This window comes from Anolis sagrei, chromosome X (genome assembly GCF_037176765.1).
Source record: "Anolis sagrei isolate rAnoSag1 chromosome X, rAnoSag1.mat, whole genome shotgun sequence".
NCBI lineage: Eukaryota > Metazoa > Chordata > Lepidosauria > Squamata > Dactyloidae > Anolis > Anolis sagrei.
Window position 1 is genome coordinate 26,570,213 of NC_090034.1, and position 20,426 is coordinate 26,590,638.

The window sequence follows — 20,426 nt, forward strand, 5'->3', positions numbered from 1 at the left end:
ATAGCAGTTTCCTTCTATCGAGTATGCCCTCCTATGCTGTGTCCCAGCAGAAAATCCCAAATGCTCCTCCGCATCCCAACACATGAAGAGAAATGATCCTCCTTTTCCCAGATTGGGAATAACTGAATTTATAGGACTTGGGAGACCCATGGAAAGGTCTGTCGCTGGACACAAAGCATTCTCAGCTTGCAGTGCAAATAATGACAATAAATAGGACAAAGGTAAAGGTTTCCCCTTGACATTAAGCCTAATCGTGTCCGACTCTGAGGGTTGGTGCTCATCTCTCTTTCTAAGCCAAAGAGCTAGCATTGTCCATGGATGTCTCCAAGGTCATGTGGCCGGCATGACTGCATGGAGCACCACTACTTTTCTGTTGAAGCGGGACCTATTGATCTACTCAATAGGTACCTGATCAAGTTTAGACTTACTGCACCCTTCACCTTCTGCAGGGGTGGGTGGAGGACCCATTAAGATGGTCCGCCCCAGGAGGCTTATGGATCCGAATGGATTCCTGATGGCTCCTGGGGATATTCCCGCCTCCCTGGTTAGTGATCCTGTCAATGCTCTTGTCACTCACTGGAATAGGGAAATGACTAGGGCAGCAGACACGATAGCTCTAGAACGTCCCCTCTCAAGTAGCCAGAGGGGGTTTGGCAGGGTGGGTGAAGGTGGTGGTTAATGCCTCCTTATGGGAGGTCAAGTTTCCAGCAAGCCTAAAGAGGCTGTTATAAAACCGCTTTTGAAGAAACCATCATTAGACCCCACCCAATTTGACAGCTTTCGGCCAGTTTCCAATCTCCCCTTTTGGGGCAAAGTCCTGGAATGTGTGGTGGCCTCGCAATTCCAGGGATTCTTGGTAGACACTGATTATCTAGATCCGGCACAGTCTGGCTTTAGGCCGGGAAATTGTGCCAAAACAACCTTGGTCACCTTAGTAGATGATCTACGCTAGGAACTAGACAGGAGGAGTGTGTCCCTGTTGGTTCTGCTGGACCTCTCAGCGGCCTTCGATACCATCGACCACGGCATCCTTCTGGGATGCCTCTGGGATATGTGACTTGGGGATACTGTTCTGCAGTGGCTCCAGTCCTTCCTTGAGGGTCGTTCCCAGAAGGTGTTGCTGGGGGACATCTGCTCATCCTCACAACCATTGACTTGTGCGGTCCCGCAGGGTTCTATACTGTCCCCCATGCTGTTTAACATTTACATTAAGCCACTGGGGGAGATCATCCGGAGTTTTGGGGTCAGATGTCATCTGTACGCAGATGATGTTCAGCTCTATCACTCCTTTCCACCTGTCACTAAGGAGGCTGTACAGGTCCTGAACCAATGTTTGGCTGCTGTGTCGGCCTGGATGAGGGCGAACAGATTGAAACTCAATACAGACAAGACAGAGGTACTCCTGGTCATTCGAAAGGCTGAACAGAGGATAGGGTTACAGCATGTGTTAGACAGGGTTACACTCCCCCTGAAGACACAGGTTCGCAGTTTGGGAGTGATCCTGGACTCATCGCTGAGCCTGGAACCCCAGATCTCGGCGGTGGCTGGGAGAGCTTCTGCACAATTAAAACTTGTGTACCAGCTGTGCCCGTTCCTTGGGAAGTCTGACTTGGCCACAGTGGTCCACACTCTGGTTACATCCTGAATAGACTATCGCAATGCTCTTTACATGGGGCTGCCTTTGAAAATTTCTCGGAAGCTTCAATTAGTCCAACGGTCAGCAGCCAGGTTGTTAACCGGAGCGGCGTAAAGGGAGCATACTACACCTTTGCGGCGCCAGCTCCACTTGCTACTGATCAGCTTCAAAGTGCTGGTTTTAGCATTTAAAGCCCTGAATGGTTCTGGCTCAGATTATGTGTCTGAACGCATCTCCTGCTATGAACCATCATGAAGCTTAAGATCGTCAGGAGAGGCCCTGCTCTTGATCCCACCACTTTCGCAAACGCAGTTGGTGGGGATGAGAGACAGGGCCTTCTCGGAAGTGGCCCCTCATCTGTGGAACTCCCTCCCTAAGGACATCAGGTTGGTCACCTCCCTCCTGTCCTTTAGAAGACAACTGAAGACTTGGCTTTGGAACCAGGCGTTCAATCAGAGGACAGCGGCAATTGGAAAGGAAATTTTGGACATTTGCAACATTGGATTTACCTGATCTTGGTTTTAAATGGCATGTTAATTTATTGTTGAATGAATTTATTAATGAATTTATATAATGTTTTTAAATGATTTTTATTGTTTTAATTGTAATTCTTGTGGTGTATGTGTTGATAGCAACATATGATCCCCCTTTGTGGGGAGAAGGGCGGGGTAGAAATGTATGAAATAAATAAATAAAGTAAATTCTCACCTGTGCATGTTTTCAAACTGCTAGGTTGGCAGACGCTGGGGAAAATCACGAGAGCTCAACCTATCCACAGATTCGAACCACCAATCTTCTGATCAGCAAATTCTGCAACTTAACCCGCTGCACCACCAGGGCCCCAAAATAGGACCAAACACATCTTTCAAAGCCCCTTTGAGAGGTATATGCTTTGGCAAAGCTGGCAGCGAATAAGCATGGCCATTAAGGCTGCAATCTCCAGCATTCCAGACAGTGGCGCTAAAGCCTGTGCGTAAAATCCAAATGTGTGTCAAGAGCAAAGAATTTCCCCTTTCAGGCACAGATTGCACTTCATTTTTAAATTTCCCCCTGTGTTCTAAGCAAAGTTTTTTAAGCTGTGCATTAAGACAAAAAATGATGAATCCCCAAACGCTTTAGACCAGTTCCAAGAATCATGTATCTCTTGGGGTAATCTTTCCTAGCAAACTTTCATCCTTTGGGTGTTGTTTTCCAAACTTTGGTCCAAACTTTCCTAGTCAGGAATTCTGGGAATTGATGTCCAAAATGACTGGAGCATTATAGGATGCTAATAGGGCTCCCATGCTTCTTTAATGGTTGCTATGGAATCTGGGATCTGTAGTTTGGCAGGGCCCTGGGTCACCGGCTTTGGCTGAAATGTTCATTGCCCTTCCCTCAAATGACAACCCCAGGATTCCATAGAATGGGCCATTAAAATGGAATCGAAGGGCTATAACAGGCATGGGCAAACTTGGGCCCTCCCGATGTTTTGAACTTTAACTCCTAACAGCCTCAGGCCTCTTCCTTTTCTTCTCCTTTTCCGCTTAAGTGGCTGAGGGGGAAAGGAAAGGGCCTGAGGCTGTATTGTGGGAGTTGAAGTCCAAAATACCTGGAGGGCCCAAGTTTGCCCAACCATCTCAATACTTGTTGTTGCTGTGTGCCTTCAAATTGTTTCCAGGTTACAGTTGCATAGAGGTGGACCTATCTCTGGGTTTTCATACAAACATACAGGGCTATTTTCTCTCTCTTTTACTGTTACAGCTAATAACATACCAAGAAACATTACCTTCCTTCCTTTGCTCCAAACATGTGGTTTCTGGCATCCTGTCTGCAGGTTGATCTGTCATGCAACCGTCTGCATGCAGAGCGCAACAGAAATTATTTAGATTTCTCTGTCCAGAAAGTATACTTGTGAGCCCGCAATTGTAGTTCTTCACAAAATATGGAAACCGGTATTGGGTTGCTATGAGTTTTCCAGGCTGTCTGATGGCCATGTTCCAGTAGCATTCTCTCCTGACATTTCACCTGCAGCTGTAACTAGTGGCATCTTCTGAGATAAGCATACCACTTGCCTCACTAGCAATAGAACCTCTGAGGATGCCATTAGCCACAGATGCAGGTGAAAAGTCAGGCGAGAATGCTGCTGGAACATGGCCAGGCAACCCCAAAAACTCACAGCAACCCAGTGATTTCAGCCATGAAAGCCTTTGACAACACAATAGATAACATAGGTTCAGCTTTGGTTGGCTCACCTTTTTAAAAGGTCTCTGTATCTCTCTCCTCTCACTTTCCCCCGTTGTCATCAGCTTACTTCAATTACGGCAAATCATGTTTCAAGTGCAAAAGTATTTTGTATTCAAGGGGTCAAATCTTGCCCTTCCCAGGAGGCTTCAGCAAAAGCAAACTGCTGCAGCCTTTCCTACTTTGGATGTTCAATAATTTTGTCTTCTTGACCATACTCTGATGTTGTTTGGGTCCTAGTTTTCACCTGGAACAATGTTCCCCAAATGGGTCTTCTGGGTGATTTGGCTCCCAGGATGCCCAGTCATTGGCCAAGGCGGCTAAGTCTTCTAGAAGACAAAGTCCATATTAACACCTTGAGTTTAAGAATCACTGTTCCAGGAGAGTCTGGTTTAAATACACAATGCAAGTGCCTAACAGCAGGAGAGAACAGCCCTTTCTTCCCAGCAAAGGATAGATGAGAAATGCTTAAACTAACCAATGTGTAAATGCTTCAGAAAAATGGCAGCCAGAGTACTAGCACACCTCCTCTGTCTCATATCTCTGAAGCAGAAGTTCTGCAGGCCTCTCAACTTTAGTCAGCAGCACTGCTGATGTTGTGGGTCGATAAGAGTTACAGCAACAGCAAAAGTGAAACAAATCCTCCAAATTAAGAAACTCAACAAGCCGTGATCTTTGACTTTGGGGTTAGATGTTTTGAAACTGGCACTTGATTCACAACGCTAGGACTCCAAGGCTGTGCCTGGAGGGTTACAAGTTGTCCAGCTCGGGTTTCGGTTTGCTTTTCCCTCCATAAGAAAGACGATCCATTATTTCCTAAGAAACATAGCAGCATATTCCAAATCACCTCTTTTCTGTTCTCCAATGTACATTTCCCACTTCTCCCTTCTGTCTGTGATGATTAACTTTGCAAAACTCAGAAGGCATCATTCACATGATAGGCCACCTGATCCAGAGTCATGTTTCCAGTTCCACCATCACCTCATTTCACCTTTCTGTGTCCTTTATCAGCAAAACACAATTATGTGAAATTGGGGGCTGAGGCAAGGAAATCGTTAAGTATGAAGTTGTTTGGATTTAATGATTTAACAGGGATTAGAGGGGAGGGAAGCTTCTTTGGGTGGCAATGCATACATATCTCTTCACTGTCTCCAAAAGGCAGTAATCCATCCATCAGATGGAGGAAACAGAACGACCTGCCTCAGGGGAGCGTGCTTGCGCCAACAATGTTTAACATTTACATAAATGATCAGCCACTGCCAGAAGAGACAGAGAGTTTCATCTGTGCTGATGATCGTGCCATCACTGCTCAAGCAGGGAGCTTTGAAATGGTTGAACAGAAGCTCTCCAAAGCTATAGGTGCTCTTACTGCCCATTACAGGGAAAACCAGCTGATTCCCCAATCCATCTAAAATGCAGACGTGTGCTTTTCATCTTAAGAACAGGTCAGCATCTCAAGCATTGCAGCACACCAAAATACCTGGACCGTGCTCTGACCTACAAGAAGTACTGCTTGACTATAAGCAAAAAGTGGGTGCTAGAAATAACATCATACTAAAGCTGAGTGGCACAACCTGGAGATCACAACCAGACACAGTGAGGACATCTGCTCTTGCGCTTGGCTACTATGCTGCTAAATATGCATGCCCAGTGTGGAATACATCTCACCATGTTAAAACAGTGGATGTGGCTCTTAATGAGACCTGCTGCCTTATCACAGGATATCTACGCCCTACATCACTGAAGGAATTATACTGTTTAGCCGGTATTGCACCACCTAATATCTGTCAGGAAGTAGCAGTCAGGATTCTCCCCTATGAACCATCAAGGTTGTTAAGATCTTCTGGAGGGGCCCTGCTCTCGGTCCCACCACCTTCGCAATCACGTCTGGTGGGGACGAGGGACAGGGCCTTCTCGATGGTGGCCCCTCGGTTCTGGAACTCTCTCCCGTTGGAGATTAGATCTGCCTCTTCCCTCCTGACTTTCAGAAAGCTGGTAAAAACCTGGCTTTGGAATATAGCATTTGCAGAATGATGATAGAGTCAATAACGGCTGATTACACTGGTGGATGGTGATGAATTTGTGATTTTATTCTGACGACCTGGTTTTTGTAATTGTATGATATTGTGTGATCTGTATTTCAATGTATTTTGTATTAATGTATTATGATGCTATTATGTTTACTATATTTGTGTTGAATTTTCTGCTGTTAGCCGGCCTGAGTCCCTCTTCGGAGGTCGAGAAGACCGGGTTATAAAAGCTCTAATTAATTAATTAATTAATTAATTATTAAATAATAATAAATAATGAAAGGACCAAGGCATTGACATCTCTGGCCCATCCTCTGTTCAAATATCAGCCAGCAAGCCAATGCCTTAAATCAAGAAACAGCTTTCTAAGATCTACAGAGACACTCACAGGAACACCTCAGCAAGCAAGAGTCTAAATTGGCAGACTAAAACCAGGAAACTCAATCAGTGGCTGAGACTGGATGATTAATTCCCTCCTGGGCATACAGAACTCTGGTTGACCTGAAAAGTGCTGAACAGCATGAGATGCAGAGCCAACCTTAAGAAATGGTGCTACAAAGTGTAGTCCACGACATGTGAGCACAGAGAAGAGCAAACCACAGAAGTTACATAAATCCTGAATTAATAGCTAAAATTGATAAAACTCAATGGGGGGAATGTTGGAGATGCAAAGCTCAGAAAGGAGCCTTTTTCCATGTTTGGTGGACCTGTAAGGAGATAAAAAATTCTGGGGAAAGGTGACGAAAGAAACCAAGAAAATGATCTCTAAAAAGATCAAGAAACACTCAGAAAGATGCCTATTGGGATTGTTTCAAGAGAAAATCAGTAAAGATGATATAGAAATTTGTCAATATTTGTGACAACGAGAACTACAATAGCAAAGTTGTGGAAAGGGGGAAAAGAACTACTCATTAAGGACTAGAGAAGAAAATAGGTAGAGTATCTCCAAATGGCCAAGCTCTCCAATGATTCAAGGGGAAGGAACAATGATGAGTTTGTTAAAAATGGGTCACAAAGCAAAACCCTGAATTTTCCCAAAATGGTGTGGATGCCTGGGTTAAACAATGGTGTCCAAGGTGATGGTGACTATGTTGAACTGTAGTTTTGTGAAGAGGGCAGTTCAGGTTATGACCTGGAGCAATTTCTGCTTTTATATGTATAAATATATACATTTTTATGACACAGGAGGCAAAACGTTTTGACTCACCCTAGTATTATCTTTATTTATATTTTTGTTAGATACTGGTTCCATAGGTTGTGCTATCGGTAGTTCATGGGTGGGAATGAGGAGGTGGCGGAATTGGGGGAATAATGTGTGTGTTTTGATTGATGAAATTTGGAAAATTGTATGTTTTTTTCTTCATATAATACAATAAAAATTTTATACCATAAATATATTGGTGGATCCCTTTTCCTGATATGTACTTCCACGAAGCTGAGCAATTCTAGGAAAGATATTGGCAAGCAGTAGGTCCATGGAGAGATGGATCTACTAAGAAGAAAGAGAGATGCCCGATTCTTGTGGCGGATTCGGCTTGCACTTGCCATGTGTGCCGCTTCGCTTCTCCATTTTAGGCACCCAAACTGTTGGAAATAGCAACCATCTCAAGTCTCCACTAGTGTTTGTTATGTATATAATTCAGATTGCTTACTGTATTGTATATGTGTGTATTGGTCTGCAGTTTTTCCTTAGCTCTATGTTGTGGGAGGGGGCTGCAAACCATGTGATCAGGTCTGGGCTTGCTCAGGACTCAGACTCCATTTTAGAACAGTTTGCTTTCAGATGCCAGCAGGAGCAGTATGCTTTAGATCTCAGTACGGGCAGTATGCTTAGAGACTCCATTGGACTTTCAGACAAGGCAGAGACTCTACTAGACTCGCAGAACAAAGAGATGCTTTTGATCAGGCATCCTCAAACTGCAGCCCTCCAGCTGTTTGGGCCTTCAACTCCCAGAATTCCTGACAATTGAACAAGCTCATTAGGGCATCTGGGATTTGGAGGCCCATACAGCTGGAGGGCCGCAGTTTGAGGATGCCTGATTTAGATTATGGACTGTTGTTTCTAAGAAAGATGCCCTGTGTTATCTACACAGAGAAACTACTTCAAATCCTATCTGTAACTGGACTGATAAGCAAAGTACCTGTATGCCGAATACATGAAATTTGTGAGTAAACCAACTATGTTATTTTTAAAGAAGTCTACTTATTTTTGTCTCTTGAGAGCATGATATAAAGGCAATTATATTTTAAGGGAGAGTAGATGTTTTTGGGCAAATAAAAAAAACACAATAACCCAGTAAAAAAAAAACACTTCTGAAACTCTGCTGAATGTATATACAGTATATGTTTGTGCATTGGCATATCTTTGTCCCTAACAGTTCAAAGACGTACCTAGGCACATCAGTTTAACAACTGAGAAACCTAGTTGCCTTGCATGGATTATTACTGTTGTTGTTCTTATGTTTTTATGATGTCTGTTGTTTGGTTTTACAGTTTTAATTATTGAAATATAATATATTTTAATTGTGCTTTATTTTATTCTGTTTTTGTTGGGCTTGGTCCTCATGTAAGCCGCCCTGAGTCATTTCGGGGAGAAGGTGGTGGGATGCAAGAATAAAGTAGTAGTAGTAGTAGTAGTAGTAGTAGTAGTTGTCATCACCCCTTCTGGCATCACTGCTGCAGTGTTCAAACCAGACAGGCGGTCTTGGGGCCTCCTCCACCATTGCCCCCTTGACTGTTGTGTTCCACCACTGGCTTATTTAACCACCATTGTTATTGCTGCTCATGGAGGAGATGCTGTGGCTTACCATTGCTCAGTGTTTGAACTTTTATTAGCATGCCACCCCCTTGCCCCCCTCCCTGGACCAAATGGACTGGTCTGGGCTAAAGAGACTGGACCAGCTGGATGCCTTTTGGGAATCTTTCATCAGGACAATTGGGTGCGGGGTAGATTGGACTAATTTTAGGTGGGGGTGGGTGGTGTGTGACAATGTTTTGGGGATTCTAAGCTGTTATTTTTCAGAGTTTTGCTTGTTTAAGCCACTGGACTGTAAAACCTGTATCGTGCTTCAATGTAATGTAAGTTTGATATGTTTGAAATGTTTTAGTATGTTTAAATAATTTGAAAGACTATCTTAATTGATATGTATGTGTTTTTACAGTTTTATAATATTGTATTCTAATGATATTGTTGTTATCTGAATCTGGCATTGAATTGTTGCCATCGTTTGTAAGCCGCCCTGTGTATCCCTTTGGGGTGCGAAGGGTGGGGTAGAAGTACAATAAAAAAAAGAAATAACAAGGTCATGCCTTTCCAAAGATCATAACATCTCCAAAAGGTTAAAGAGAGTTCCATTTTCCAAAACAAACAACCTGGTGAATCAGAATGGGTTTTTTTCTTTTCTCCCCCCCCCCCCCCGATGTCTAGCGGCACAAGGCAAGACATCGCCCAGGGCCAGCCATTTCTTGCAAGTGTGGGCTGTGATTGTCTTTCAGAGGTGACGATGCCTCATACTTCTGTCTTGCAGCTCCTGAAACTCACAGGAAGGAAGACCAGAAGGGACCCACAGCACAGGAAGAGGTGAGCGGCAAAACGTGAAGAAGTCAAGAAGAAAGCAAAGTGACTGGAAACAGTATTAGCAACCAAGTGTAGACAAGGAAACCGGCCACTGATGTCTACGTGGTTCAGTTTTCTCACTTCCTGTGGATTGAAAGATTCGAGTGAGGCTCCAACTTTGTAGAGGCTGCTTTAGCTTTCTCGGGTGACCTGCTTACAAAGTCCTCATGAAAGCTTCCATCTTTTTTCTTTCTTTGTTTGTTTCTGCCTAGACACGTCCATTCAAGATCCTCGAGAGACTGCATCCCCAAAAGCCACAGGTCATTAAGTGCTAGGAAACAGATTCCGGAGAAAAGGAATGGGCTATTTTCAAGCACCGCAGGGACAGCTCCAAATGTGAGACCCACTGAAGTGAGAACTTTGAGGATGCCACCAAAAAGTGGGTTTATGGAGAAGGTAGGAGGAAGGAAATGTGTGTGTTGTTGTGGGCCTTTCTGAGCTGAGCCTAGCCTTTTGTTGCATTTTCTTGACAAGATTCAGAACAATTGGATCCCATGGAAAGCAATGCTTTAAAGCAGCATCCCTGCCAAAAGGACCCAATGGGGTTGCCTTTGCCTTCCTCTGGGAGAATGTGACTTCCCAAGATCTCCTAGTGTATTTTCATGACTGATTTGTATATAGATACAGATAAAGCTTATGGAGCCCCCGGTGGTGCAGTAGGTTAAACCACTGAGCTGCTGAGCTTATTGACTGAAAGGTCACAGGTTCAAATCCGGGGAGTGGTGTGAGCTTCTGCTGTCAGCCCCAGCTTCTGCCAACCTAGCAGTTCGAAAACATGCAATTGTGAGTAGATCAATAGGTACCATTCCGGCGGGAAGATAATGGCACTCCATGTAGTCATGCTGGCCACATGACCTTGGAGGTGTCTACGGACAACGCCAGCTCTTCAGCTTGGAAATGGAGATGAGCACCACACCCCACAGTCTGACACAACTGGACTTAATGTCAGAGGGAAACCTTTACCTAAAATGGAAGTGGGTCTCAAACTTCCTAATGCCGCGACCCCTTAATACAGTTCCTCATGTTGTGGTGATCCCCAACCATAACATTATTTCTGTTGCTACTTCATTTTGCAACTGTTATGAATCGTAATGTAAATATTTGATATGCAGGATGTATTTTCATTCACTGGACCAAATTTGGCACAAATACCTGATACGCCCAAATATGAATATTGGTGGAGTTGGGGGGGGGGGGGGGGCGTGATTTTATAATTTGGGAGTTGTTGTTGCTGGGATTTATAGTCCATCTACAATCAAAGAGTATTCTGAATTCCACCAGTGATGGAATTGAACCAAACTTGGCACACAGAACTCCCATGACCAACAGAACATACTGGAAGGGTTTGGTGGGCATTGACCTTGAGTTTTGGAGTTGTAGTACACCTACATCCAGAGAGCACTGTGGACTAAAACAATGATGGATCTGGACCAAACTTGGCACAAATAATCAATATGCCCAAATGTGAACAGTGGTGGAGTTTGGGGAAAATAGACCTTGACATTTGGAAGTCGTAGTTTCTGGGATTTATAGATCATATACAATTACAGCAGCAGGAGGGATTTTGGTGGGAGGATTCGCCGTCTTGTTTCCAAAAGACGACGAGAGGCAGAGAAATCTTCAGCCTTTTCTGCCAAAGGGGTTCCTAAGACCATCAGAAATAGGTGTTTTCTGATGGCCTTTGGCGACCCCTCTGAAACCCCCTTGGGACCCCCCCCCCCTCCAGTTTGAGAAAAGCTGGCCTATGGTCCAGCACTACATAGCAGTAGCTTTTATACAGGACTGTATTTCTGTAGAATTCTTTTTTTGTAAAGGGAAAAAGAAAAGGAAATGCATTCTCTGCTGCTTGGTTCGTCAAGTTTGGAAGAAGACAGTGCTCGCATACTTCTTGGTGATTGCGCGAAAGCCATGCCGCTTGTAAAGCAAGAGGTTAAAAGCATTATCTGGTGTATTATCCTCTTTGGCACAGCCACATCACAGAGGCCTGATTTGCCTCCACCCGCTAGATTTCCTGGGTGTGTCACAGTTGTGATACAGGGTCAGTGTTTATATAGAGTCAACTTCTGATCCTTCTGTTTTGTGTGCATGCAACTGTTTGAGATCTTGATTTATGACACATACACACCAATGGTTTGGAGAATGGCTTTACTGTGGGAACTCCATTTCTTTGGAGGCTTTTAAATAGAGGCTGGATGGCCATCTGTCAGGGGTGATTGTGCTTTCCCTGCATGAAGGCAGAATAAAGGGGGTTGAACTGGATGTCCCTTGGGGGTCTCTTCAAACTCAATAATTTTTTATGACAGGAAAGTTATTCAAACCAAGCTGAATCTTGGAATGCTGAGAGAGAGCTTTTATTACACTATTTTCTAGGTTATATTCTAATATGGACCTATAGAATTTGGGAACTGATCCCTTCTTTCTTTTCTCTAAAATATTATCCAGTTCCAAGCTATGCAATAGCATCCGGGGATGAAGTAATGAAGACTTTGTTAAGGAACGGAGGCTTGCATTTGGATATCTAGAAAAGAAGACAAAATGTGTTGTCTAATTTATACATTCGTTTTATACTTGGTGGTGTTGGAAGTTATGGGTGGTAGAATGGCGTACCTGTATTTTGGGTATTCTATTATCATTCTCATAATCTATATTCCACTAAGTCAGTATGCATATATATATATATATATATTTCAACAGTTCCAGCTGTTGAAATGCCAGTGATTGAAACTCATAGAATGATCAAGTTGGCAGACATCCCCAAGGTCATCATCCTCCAGTCCAATGCCCTGGCAAACAGGAATCATCAAAGCCAGAAAATGAACTGATGGAGTGCTAAGCAACTGGGATATATACCGCTGATCCTTCAAGTCAATGCTATTTTCTCTCTTTCAGTTGGACACTCCTACCAAGAACAATGGATAAAGACTAGTCTAGAGGTCCTCCTCGTGCAAGATGCGGATGACAACAAAGAGGGAACAGTGGAGTCTTTCCTGGATCCAGAGCCTGTGATTGATACGGCACTTTTCCATCTGACTATAGCAAACCTCTGATGGATGGTGAGTGGAGTGGCAGGTGATCCTGATAACCTATGCTTACCTCCCCCTTTTAATTGAAAACGTCTAGGGGTGCATCTTCACTGCAGAGTAGGGTTGTGTATTCAGGGTAAACCTTGACTCGTTTCGTGTCCCAGCTTTCAGTGGGAGTCCCAATCCATTTTTGGGGAGCCTCCCGAAATCTCCTTGGAAAGAGAGTGTACGTGTGGTCTGGAGTGCATGAGTAAGAGTAAGAGGTGTTCAGCTGCAGGCACTGCAAGTGCGCACACTTTCTGTGCCTGCATGCCACGCCACACACACACTTTCTTTATAAAGAGAGGGCACGTGTGGCATGCAGGCCCATAAAGTACCCCGCACCTGCCAGTGCCTTCATGCCACATATGCTTTACTTAGTTACTTAGGCAATCCCTGGTTGTCCAAGTAGGATCATCTTCCAAGATCGGTGTACTGGCGGTGGGTCCGTAGGTGACTGTGGAGCCCGATTCTTGACCTGCATCTTTTCCAGCAGTGAGGGCATTGGTTTCCAGGTGGAAGGCGGTCCCGGTCAGGGTTGGCTTTCTCTCTTTCGCCCTCCATTCATGCCTCTTCACATTCTACAGCACTGCTGGTCACCACTGACCTCCAGCTGGAGCACTCAAGGATCAAGGCTTCCCAGTTCTCAGTGTATATACAAGAGTTCTTAAGATTGGCTTTGAGCCCATCTTTAAATCTCTTTTCCTGCCCACCAACATTCTGTTTTCCATTCTTGAGTTTGGAGTACAGCAACTGCTTTGGGAGACAGTGGTCAGGCATCCGGACACTCTCTTTCCAAAGCAAGGAGGCAAGTTCTGGGAGACACTCAGCTGCAGGTGAAAGCAGGCTTGGAGATGGAATCGGCTCCAGCTTGCTTTCAGGTCGAGCTGATTTTCATGTGGGGAGGTGGCTTACCGTTTCGTGCTCCTGATGAAATGAAAGAAACGGGAGAAATGAATTCAGTACACAACTCTACTGCAGAGTAAATACAGTTTGACAATACTTTCACTGCCAAAACTCAATACTTTGCAATCACAGAAGTTGCAGTTTTTCAAGGTTTTTAGCTTTCTCTGCCAAAGGGTTCTGGTGTCCCAATAACTACAACTCTTGTGATTCCATGCTGCAGGGAGACCATATCATTGTGCTGGAGAACCTAGACTCCTAGCAAGGTTTGTTCTTGGGTGCGGAAAGTTTGGATGGAAAACTCAGCACATTGTTGCAAACAGAAATCTTTTCCTGTTGCCAAATCTTTTGTGACACCAGCATTGATGTAAGGGGACCCCATTTGAGTTAGGGCCCACAGTTTAAGAAGCAATAATCTAGAAGGGTTGGAGGTTGCCCATTTTCTACTTGAGCCATAGGACCACTCTGATTTCCATTTCCCAGTGAACCCAAGGAATGATCCTTGAGTAGATTTCTTGTGAACCTTGTCTATTAGAAGTCATGAGAATGGGGAAAATAGTGACAAGAAAATTCTAGGATGTCCAAATAAGGTCCTTCTCTCTCTTGCCAATGTCTTCTTCTCTTCTGATTCTTTTCTTTGCAGAGGCGATGCTGCAGAAGCACATAGAAACCCTTCCGGCCTGGTGTGGCCCGAGCACCGAGTTTGTTCCCTTGGGGAGACTGACTGACCTCCTTCTGGTAGAAGGACTGACCGACCTCCAGCAGAAGCAGCATGACTTTGTCCAGATCGAAACCACAAAAGGCACGAGGAATGCCTCCAAGCAAATCTCCTTGGAGAAGCTCTTCTTGCCTCTCTCCAAGCTCAGCATCCCTCCACGGGTTTCGGTGACCATCGGGGTCAGCGGCATCGGCAAGAGCACATTGGCCAGGCTCTTTGTCCATGCTTGGGGGAAAGGCGAGCTGGGCAAGGACTTTGTGTTTGTGTTGCCTCTCACCTTCCGGGAACTGAATGCATATGATAGGCTCTCTGCCGAGAGGCTGATCCACTTGGCATCTCCCCGCTTAGTGGACCTGAGCCTTCTCTCTTTCGTGGACACACCCCAGACTCTTCTGATTCTGGATGGCTTGGATGAATTTAAAACGCGCTTAGATTTTTCCAACGCCGCTGTTTGCACAGACCTTCGCAAGGAGGTCCAGGTGGAAAACCTGATCACCAACATCATCCGAGGAAACTTGTTGCGTGACATTTCGGTTTGGGTCACCTCCCGGCCTACTGCAGCTAGCCAGATCCCAGGCGGCCTGGTGGACAGGATGACTGAAATCCAAGGTTTTGGAGAGGCAGAAATCAAGGACTATTTAGACCACATGTTCATCGAGGACTCAAACTTATCAGATGACGTGATGCATCTTCTCAAGGGGAACAAGCCTTTATATATCATGTGCACAGTACCAGCATTTTGCAGGATCTGTGGATCCTCCATCGGATACTTCTTAAAGAGTGCCAAGGGCTCTCCTGAAATGTTAGCTGTTCCGAAGACTTTGTCAGAAATCTATTCACACTTCTTTAAAATGGCACTGTGTAGCGAAGGGACAGGGAAGCAAAATGAAGTTCCCAGGATAGAGCAGGCGGAGCAAAATTGCAAAAAAACGATGAGTTGTTTGGGCCGATTGGCCTTCTACAGCCTGATCAAGAAGAAATACATCTTTCATGAGCAGGACATGAAGGCCTACGGTGTGGACTTCTTGTCTCTTCACATCAGCTTGAGCAACAGGCTCTTGATGAAGGAAGAGACTCCGCTCTCCACCCTTTACTATTTCCCCCACTTAACGTTTCAGGAATTCCTGGCAGCTGCTTATTATTATATGGCTTCCAAACGGGCCCTTTTTGACCTCTTTGTTGAGAGCGGGATGTCTTGGCCCAAGCTGGGCTTCCTCAACCACTTCAAAAATGCCATGCAGAAGTCCCTGCAGTCTGAGGATGGACACCTGGATGTCTTTGTGCGCTTCCTTGCCGGCTTCCTCTCTCCACAGGTGAACAAAGTCCTGTCTGATTGGTTCTTGGTGAGGGAGGAACACCACAGTTACCGGAGCCACGCCATCAGCCTGCTCCAGAACCTCCTGGGTTTGGACCAAGCGGTTTCCTGCCGGACGGTGAACCTCATGAGATGCTTCCACGAGATCCAGCACACAGAGGTCACTGGCATCATTGAGGACGCTATGAAGAACGAGAATCTGGCTGGAATGCTGACGCCAGTTAATTGCTCTGCCTTGGCTTATGTTCTGCAGACCTCAGAGGTGTGTGCGGAGGAGGCAAACCTCTCCAGCTGCCTCACTTACCATGCCCTCCAAAACCTTCTCTCCCAGCTGCTCTATTGCAACAAGCTCAGGTAAGTGACACCACAGATGAGGACATGGGCCAAGATTCACCATGGTGTGGTCCCCAAGTGTGTTCTCAGCAGTAGGACTTCATTCTGAGTGAGTATGAACCAGGAACAAAGTTGAGTGTTGGGGTGTTGTGTGGTTTCCGGGCAGTATGGCTAGTAGCATTCTAGTAGTGTTCTAGTAGCATTTCTCAGGACATGTCTCCTGCATTTGCCACGAAATTAACTGCAGAGACTGGTTTGATGGCAGCTGAGTCAGGATGGGGCTCTCAGAGCAGAATCCTATTGCTGACATATTACTAGATATCTGGTCCAGTTTCTCTAGACCAGGGGTTCTTAAACTTTTTCAGCCATGGAGCCCTTTTTGAAGCAAAAATTTCTCATGGAACACCAAGAAATGTATATATATATATCAGCCCTTGGTGGCGCAATGGGTTAAACCACTGAGCTGCTGAACTTGTTGACCAAAAGGCTGCAGGTTAGAATCCAGGGAGCAGCATGAGTTCCTGCTGTTAGTCCTAGCTCCTGCCAACCTAGCAATTCAAAAACATGCAAATGTGAGTAAATTAATAGGTACCACTCCAGCGGGAAGGTAACAGCACTCTATGCAGTCATGCTGGCCACATGACCTTGGAAGTGTCTATGGACAATGCCGGCTCTTCTGCTTAGAAATGGAGTTGAGCATCAACCCCCAGAGTCAGACACGACTGTCAGGGGAAAACCTTTACCTATACACACACACACACACGCACACACACACTATATTCTCTCTCTCTCTCTCTCTCTCTCTCTATATATATATATATATATCAGACATGGGCAAACTGTTTGACGCAGACACATTGCCAGTGGAAGATAGATGAAGAATGTTTGTGTGAACTAATGAATAAATCCCTATTAGGCACACTGCACATATCTCGTTTGTAGTGTAAAAGAAAAAGAAAGAAAGAACAATACAGTATTTAAAATGGCCTCCAACGTGCATTTATTGTCCTACATTACTATCCACCATAAGGGGAAGTGGGATATAATTCTGGGTGCTTGTGGTCTGTTGAAGAGGCGTAGGATCTTGGCCGTAGGGAGTTGCAATTATTCTTGAAGGGAAGGCACATGATTGTAGGTGTTTTGAAAATTACACGGAGGACTGTGGTGACTCAGTGGGCATCTGAATATTAGTTAAATGGAACTCTCTGTATCCATTGGTAGAGCCATCTTGAAAAGGCAGGATATAAATGAACTGAATAATAAATGTGACACTGAGTATCTGCTGCTGGGCATCCTGGTGGGAAAGCGATTACCTCTTTGTCCTACTTTCGTGTTTCCCAGAAACTTCGGATTGGCCACGATGATCTGAAATGAGGTGTACATTTCCATATAGCTTTCTTGCAGTCGTTTTCTCATGCCCTTCAGTTGTAAACTGTGAGATGCTTATTTAAAAGTGTTTGAATAAGTATTAAAATAGAACCAGATTGATCAGTTACCTGTTTTTCTCAGAGGAAGTGAATTTCCATTTGGCATGAACTGAACTATCAGGTACATCTTCCAGTCCTTTCTGCATCACCTGGATTTGAACAGCCCCCATCATCCACAGATTGCATGGCTTGGCCACTATGCATACTGTCCAACAGGATTCTGGAAACCCTAATTTAGAACTTTTATCAAGGTCTGAATTTGATGCAAAAAAGGAAAAGTTGGGTGTCATTCATCTATACATGGCTGATACAACATCCAAACCCTCTGACCCATCCATCTTGTGTTTTTGATCAGTTTTATGGACTTAACTGTTAATATATATTTTAATGCCATTGGCGTTTAATTCTTTGTTTTATGTTTGTATATTTGTGTATTTTAATCATATTGAAAGATTTTTAATGTAAGCCACTTTGGGTCTCCTTTGTGGAGAGAAAAGGCAGGGTCTAAATAAACACAATAAACATTAATAATAATAATGTTGGTCTCCTCCCAAAGAACAGTATATTCTTAGGTTGTGTGGTGGCCCATTTGCTCAAAATACATTTGGAAGATTAGAAGTAGGAAATTGAGACTCAAAGTGGGCTTGGCCCTGACAATAAAGATATAATATATATGTTTCAGATTTCAATATGAATGTAAAAAATATGTAGTATGATTTTGCATAGGATTTGTGCTACATTCGAACAGTGAAGGCAAATATCACTTCAGTAAATTGTGCCTTGTTTTTGTTTTTATGACAAAGCCAATCAGGGCTCCATGACTTGGCCTTGAGAGACACAACTATGGGAGAACCATGTTCCTTTTCTCTGCTCTCATTCTTTCCCAAACTCCATTTGCTCTTGTTAGACCATTCAAGTATTACTTCAGCCACATCTACACAACCCGACAGCCTGTTGTGATGTATCACCATAAGGTTGCTCTCTCTCTCTCTCTCTTTTCCTTTTATTTGATCCAGGCTGGACTGCAACCAATTTAAAGACAATGCCATGGACCTGCTGGGCAGTGTTTTGAGTGGAAAGGACTGCCAGATTCAAAAGATCAGGTGATGCATATGCACCAACCATTTGTTGTTGTTTTTGTTTCCAATGTGCAGTGACCCTAAGACAACCATGTCATGAGAGTATGTGATTCGCCTAAGGTCACCTGTGTTAGATAGAAATGGAACAGCATTTCTAATTACAGAAAAATACCATTTGATGAACATGTGGAATATTGATAGCAGCTGTGTATGACTCTGAATGTCATGATGTAATACCTAAGGAGGTGCTGTAATGGCTGGGTCATAACCATGTGAGGGTTATTGCAAAGAGGTTGCATCAATCAGTATCCCTTACCAATGACCTATCAGCAGGTGGCTATATAAGGAGGATGAAGGAATCCATCTTCCTCTCTCCTGTGTGACTCAATGTGAGTATCTCCTGATGTCGTATATGACTACCTGATGACTCTAATTGTTTGCAAGTACAAGGAGAGTGGATCTGCAAATCCTATTTGTATATATTGCAATGGTGAAGATATTTTGGATGAAAACCTGAATCCGTGAGTTTACTAAACAGTGCGTAGATAAGGTCAGATGCTGGCAGTTGGACTCTGCTGATAGATAGGCTGAAGCACATATTTGCTGTGAAAGGACTTGGCTGTATTTATGGTTGCTTCTGGGAGACTAACTATCTAGCTTGCAGCAGTTCAGGGAGGTTGTGATTTTGAAACTATAAATCATTTCACAACCAGCATCCTGCAACAACCCAGGGTTTCCCACAGCTGGTCTCCATACTCATAGTCCAATGCTCAAATCACTACACCATACATAATTTTAAAGAATGCATTCTGATTGCTGGCTTATTTATTAAATAAATGCAGGTAATTGAGTGCCAGTTATATCTACTTTGGCAGCTAGTCCACTCATGCTTGATTTGCTTGGGGATCGGATTTCAGATTTTTACCTGGTCCTTATGAGTCAAATATGTTGTGAAAGGAAAGGCACTGTCCATGTCCAGTATTGAAGTTCATGCAAAGGAGATGTTTGCATGTCCCCTGTTTCTCAGTGAGATGTCCAAAGGTAACATTTACAACTTTGGGTCTTATCCAATGGGTTTCCAAAAGCTTCAGCGGTAATCAAACCCTGCTTTCCAGAGTCATAGGCTGGATCTACACTGCCCTAAAATCCAGTTCAAAGCAGATGATCTGTATTGTATATGACAGTGTAGACAGGGCCATATATGGTCCAAACGCTCAAACCACTACACTACATAGGCTTGATTTGCAAGGTCTCATGGCTGCAGTATGTAACTTTCCAGGAAATCCTTTTGTTGGAAGGGAAAAGTTAATGGTGGGGGAAAACACTTTCCCATTGACATTCATCTAGTATGAGTCTGAAGAAATTAGAAACAAAGGACTATACTCTCAGAATCCTTAGTTAGTGTTGCCAAAGAGATTGGGGTGCTTGGCTTTAACATACTTTAAAAAAGAACTATCCTCTGCTCTGAAGTCAGGTGCTTAGTCTGTCCCAGGAGCACCTAAAAGAAGCATCTGCCTCCTATTTTTGTCCCTAATTTGGTGCCATTTGTGGCCTTGTTGGATGTCTAGAAAGGAAAATTATGACCGCCAAGTGTTGCTGCTCCCCTGAGATGAGGCTGCCACTTTCCTCTCTCTGCAGAACAACTCAATTTATTCATAGGTCATACTAAAACCTATACGTTTGGCTCCAAAATGCGCCCTCAACTTACACATGGGGTCAACTTATACATATAAATATATGGTAATTCCATGACTCTTACATCTCAGTTAGACATAAGACGGTGAACTGCAGATTCAAGGTAGCTTAGAAATAATAGGTTTATAGGGTTGTTGTAGGTTTTTTGGGTTGTAGGTTTATAAATACTTAAGTTGAAATACAGAACAAGGAACCTGGATATCTGTAAAAAGGAAAATGCAACATCATATAAACCTCACAAAAGAATCCTAAATGCAGTTTCTACCCACTGCAAATCCAAGCTATTTGCAGCTGACTCTGGCCCTCAGCTCAAACCCAGTTCTTAAACCCGTAAGTAGATTTGACTTTATTCCAGAAACATGGCTTAAAAAATTGCCAATTTTCCTTCCGTT

The 20,426-nt window shown here is 44.0% G+C and overlaps 1 protein-coding gene across 1 annotated transcript in view; it reads left to right on the top strand.

The window, feature by feature from the left end:
• Positions 1-12,345: 12,345 nt before the first annotated feature.
• The window catches only part of NLRC3 (NLR family CARD domain containing 3), a 38,443-nt gene continuing 30,362 nt past the window's right edge, over positions 12,346-20,426 (top strand). The window contains exons 1-3 of the mRNA XM_060786250.2: positions 12,346-12,555; positions 14,111-15,854; positions 18,277-18,363. Of these exons, the coding sequence (XP_060642233.2) occupies positions 12,549-12,555; positions 14,111-15,854; positions 18,277-18,363 (1,838 nt within the window). The 5' untranslated portion in view covers positions 12,346-12,548. The remainder of the gene's footprint in view (positions 12,556-14,110; positions 15,855-18,276; positions 18,364-20,426) is intronic.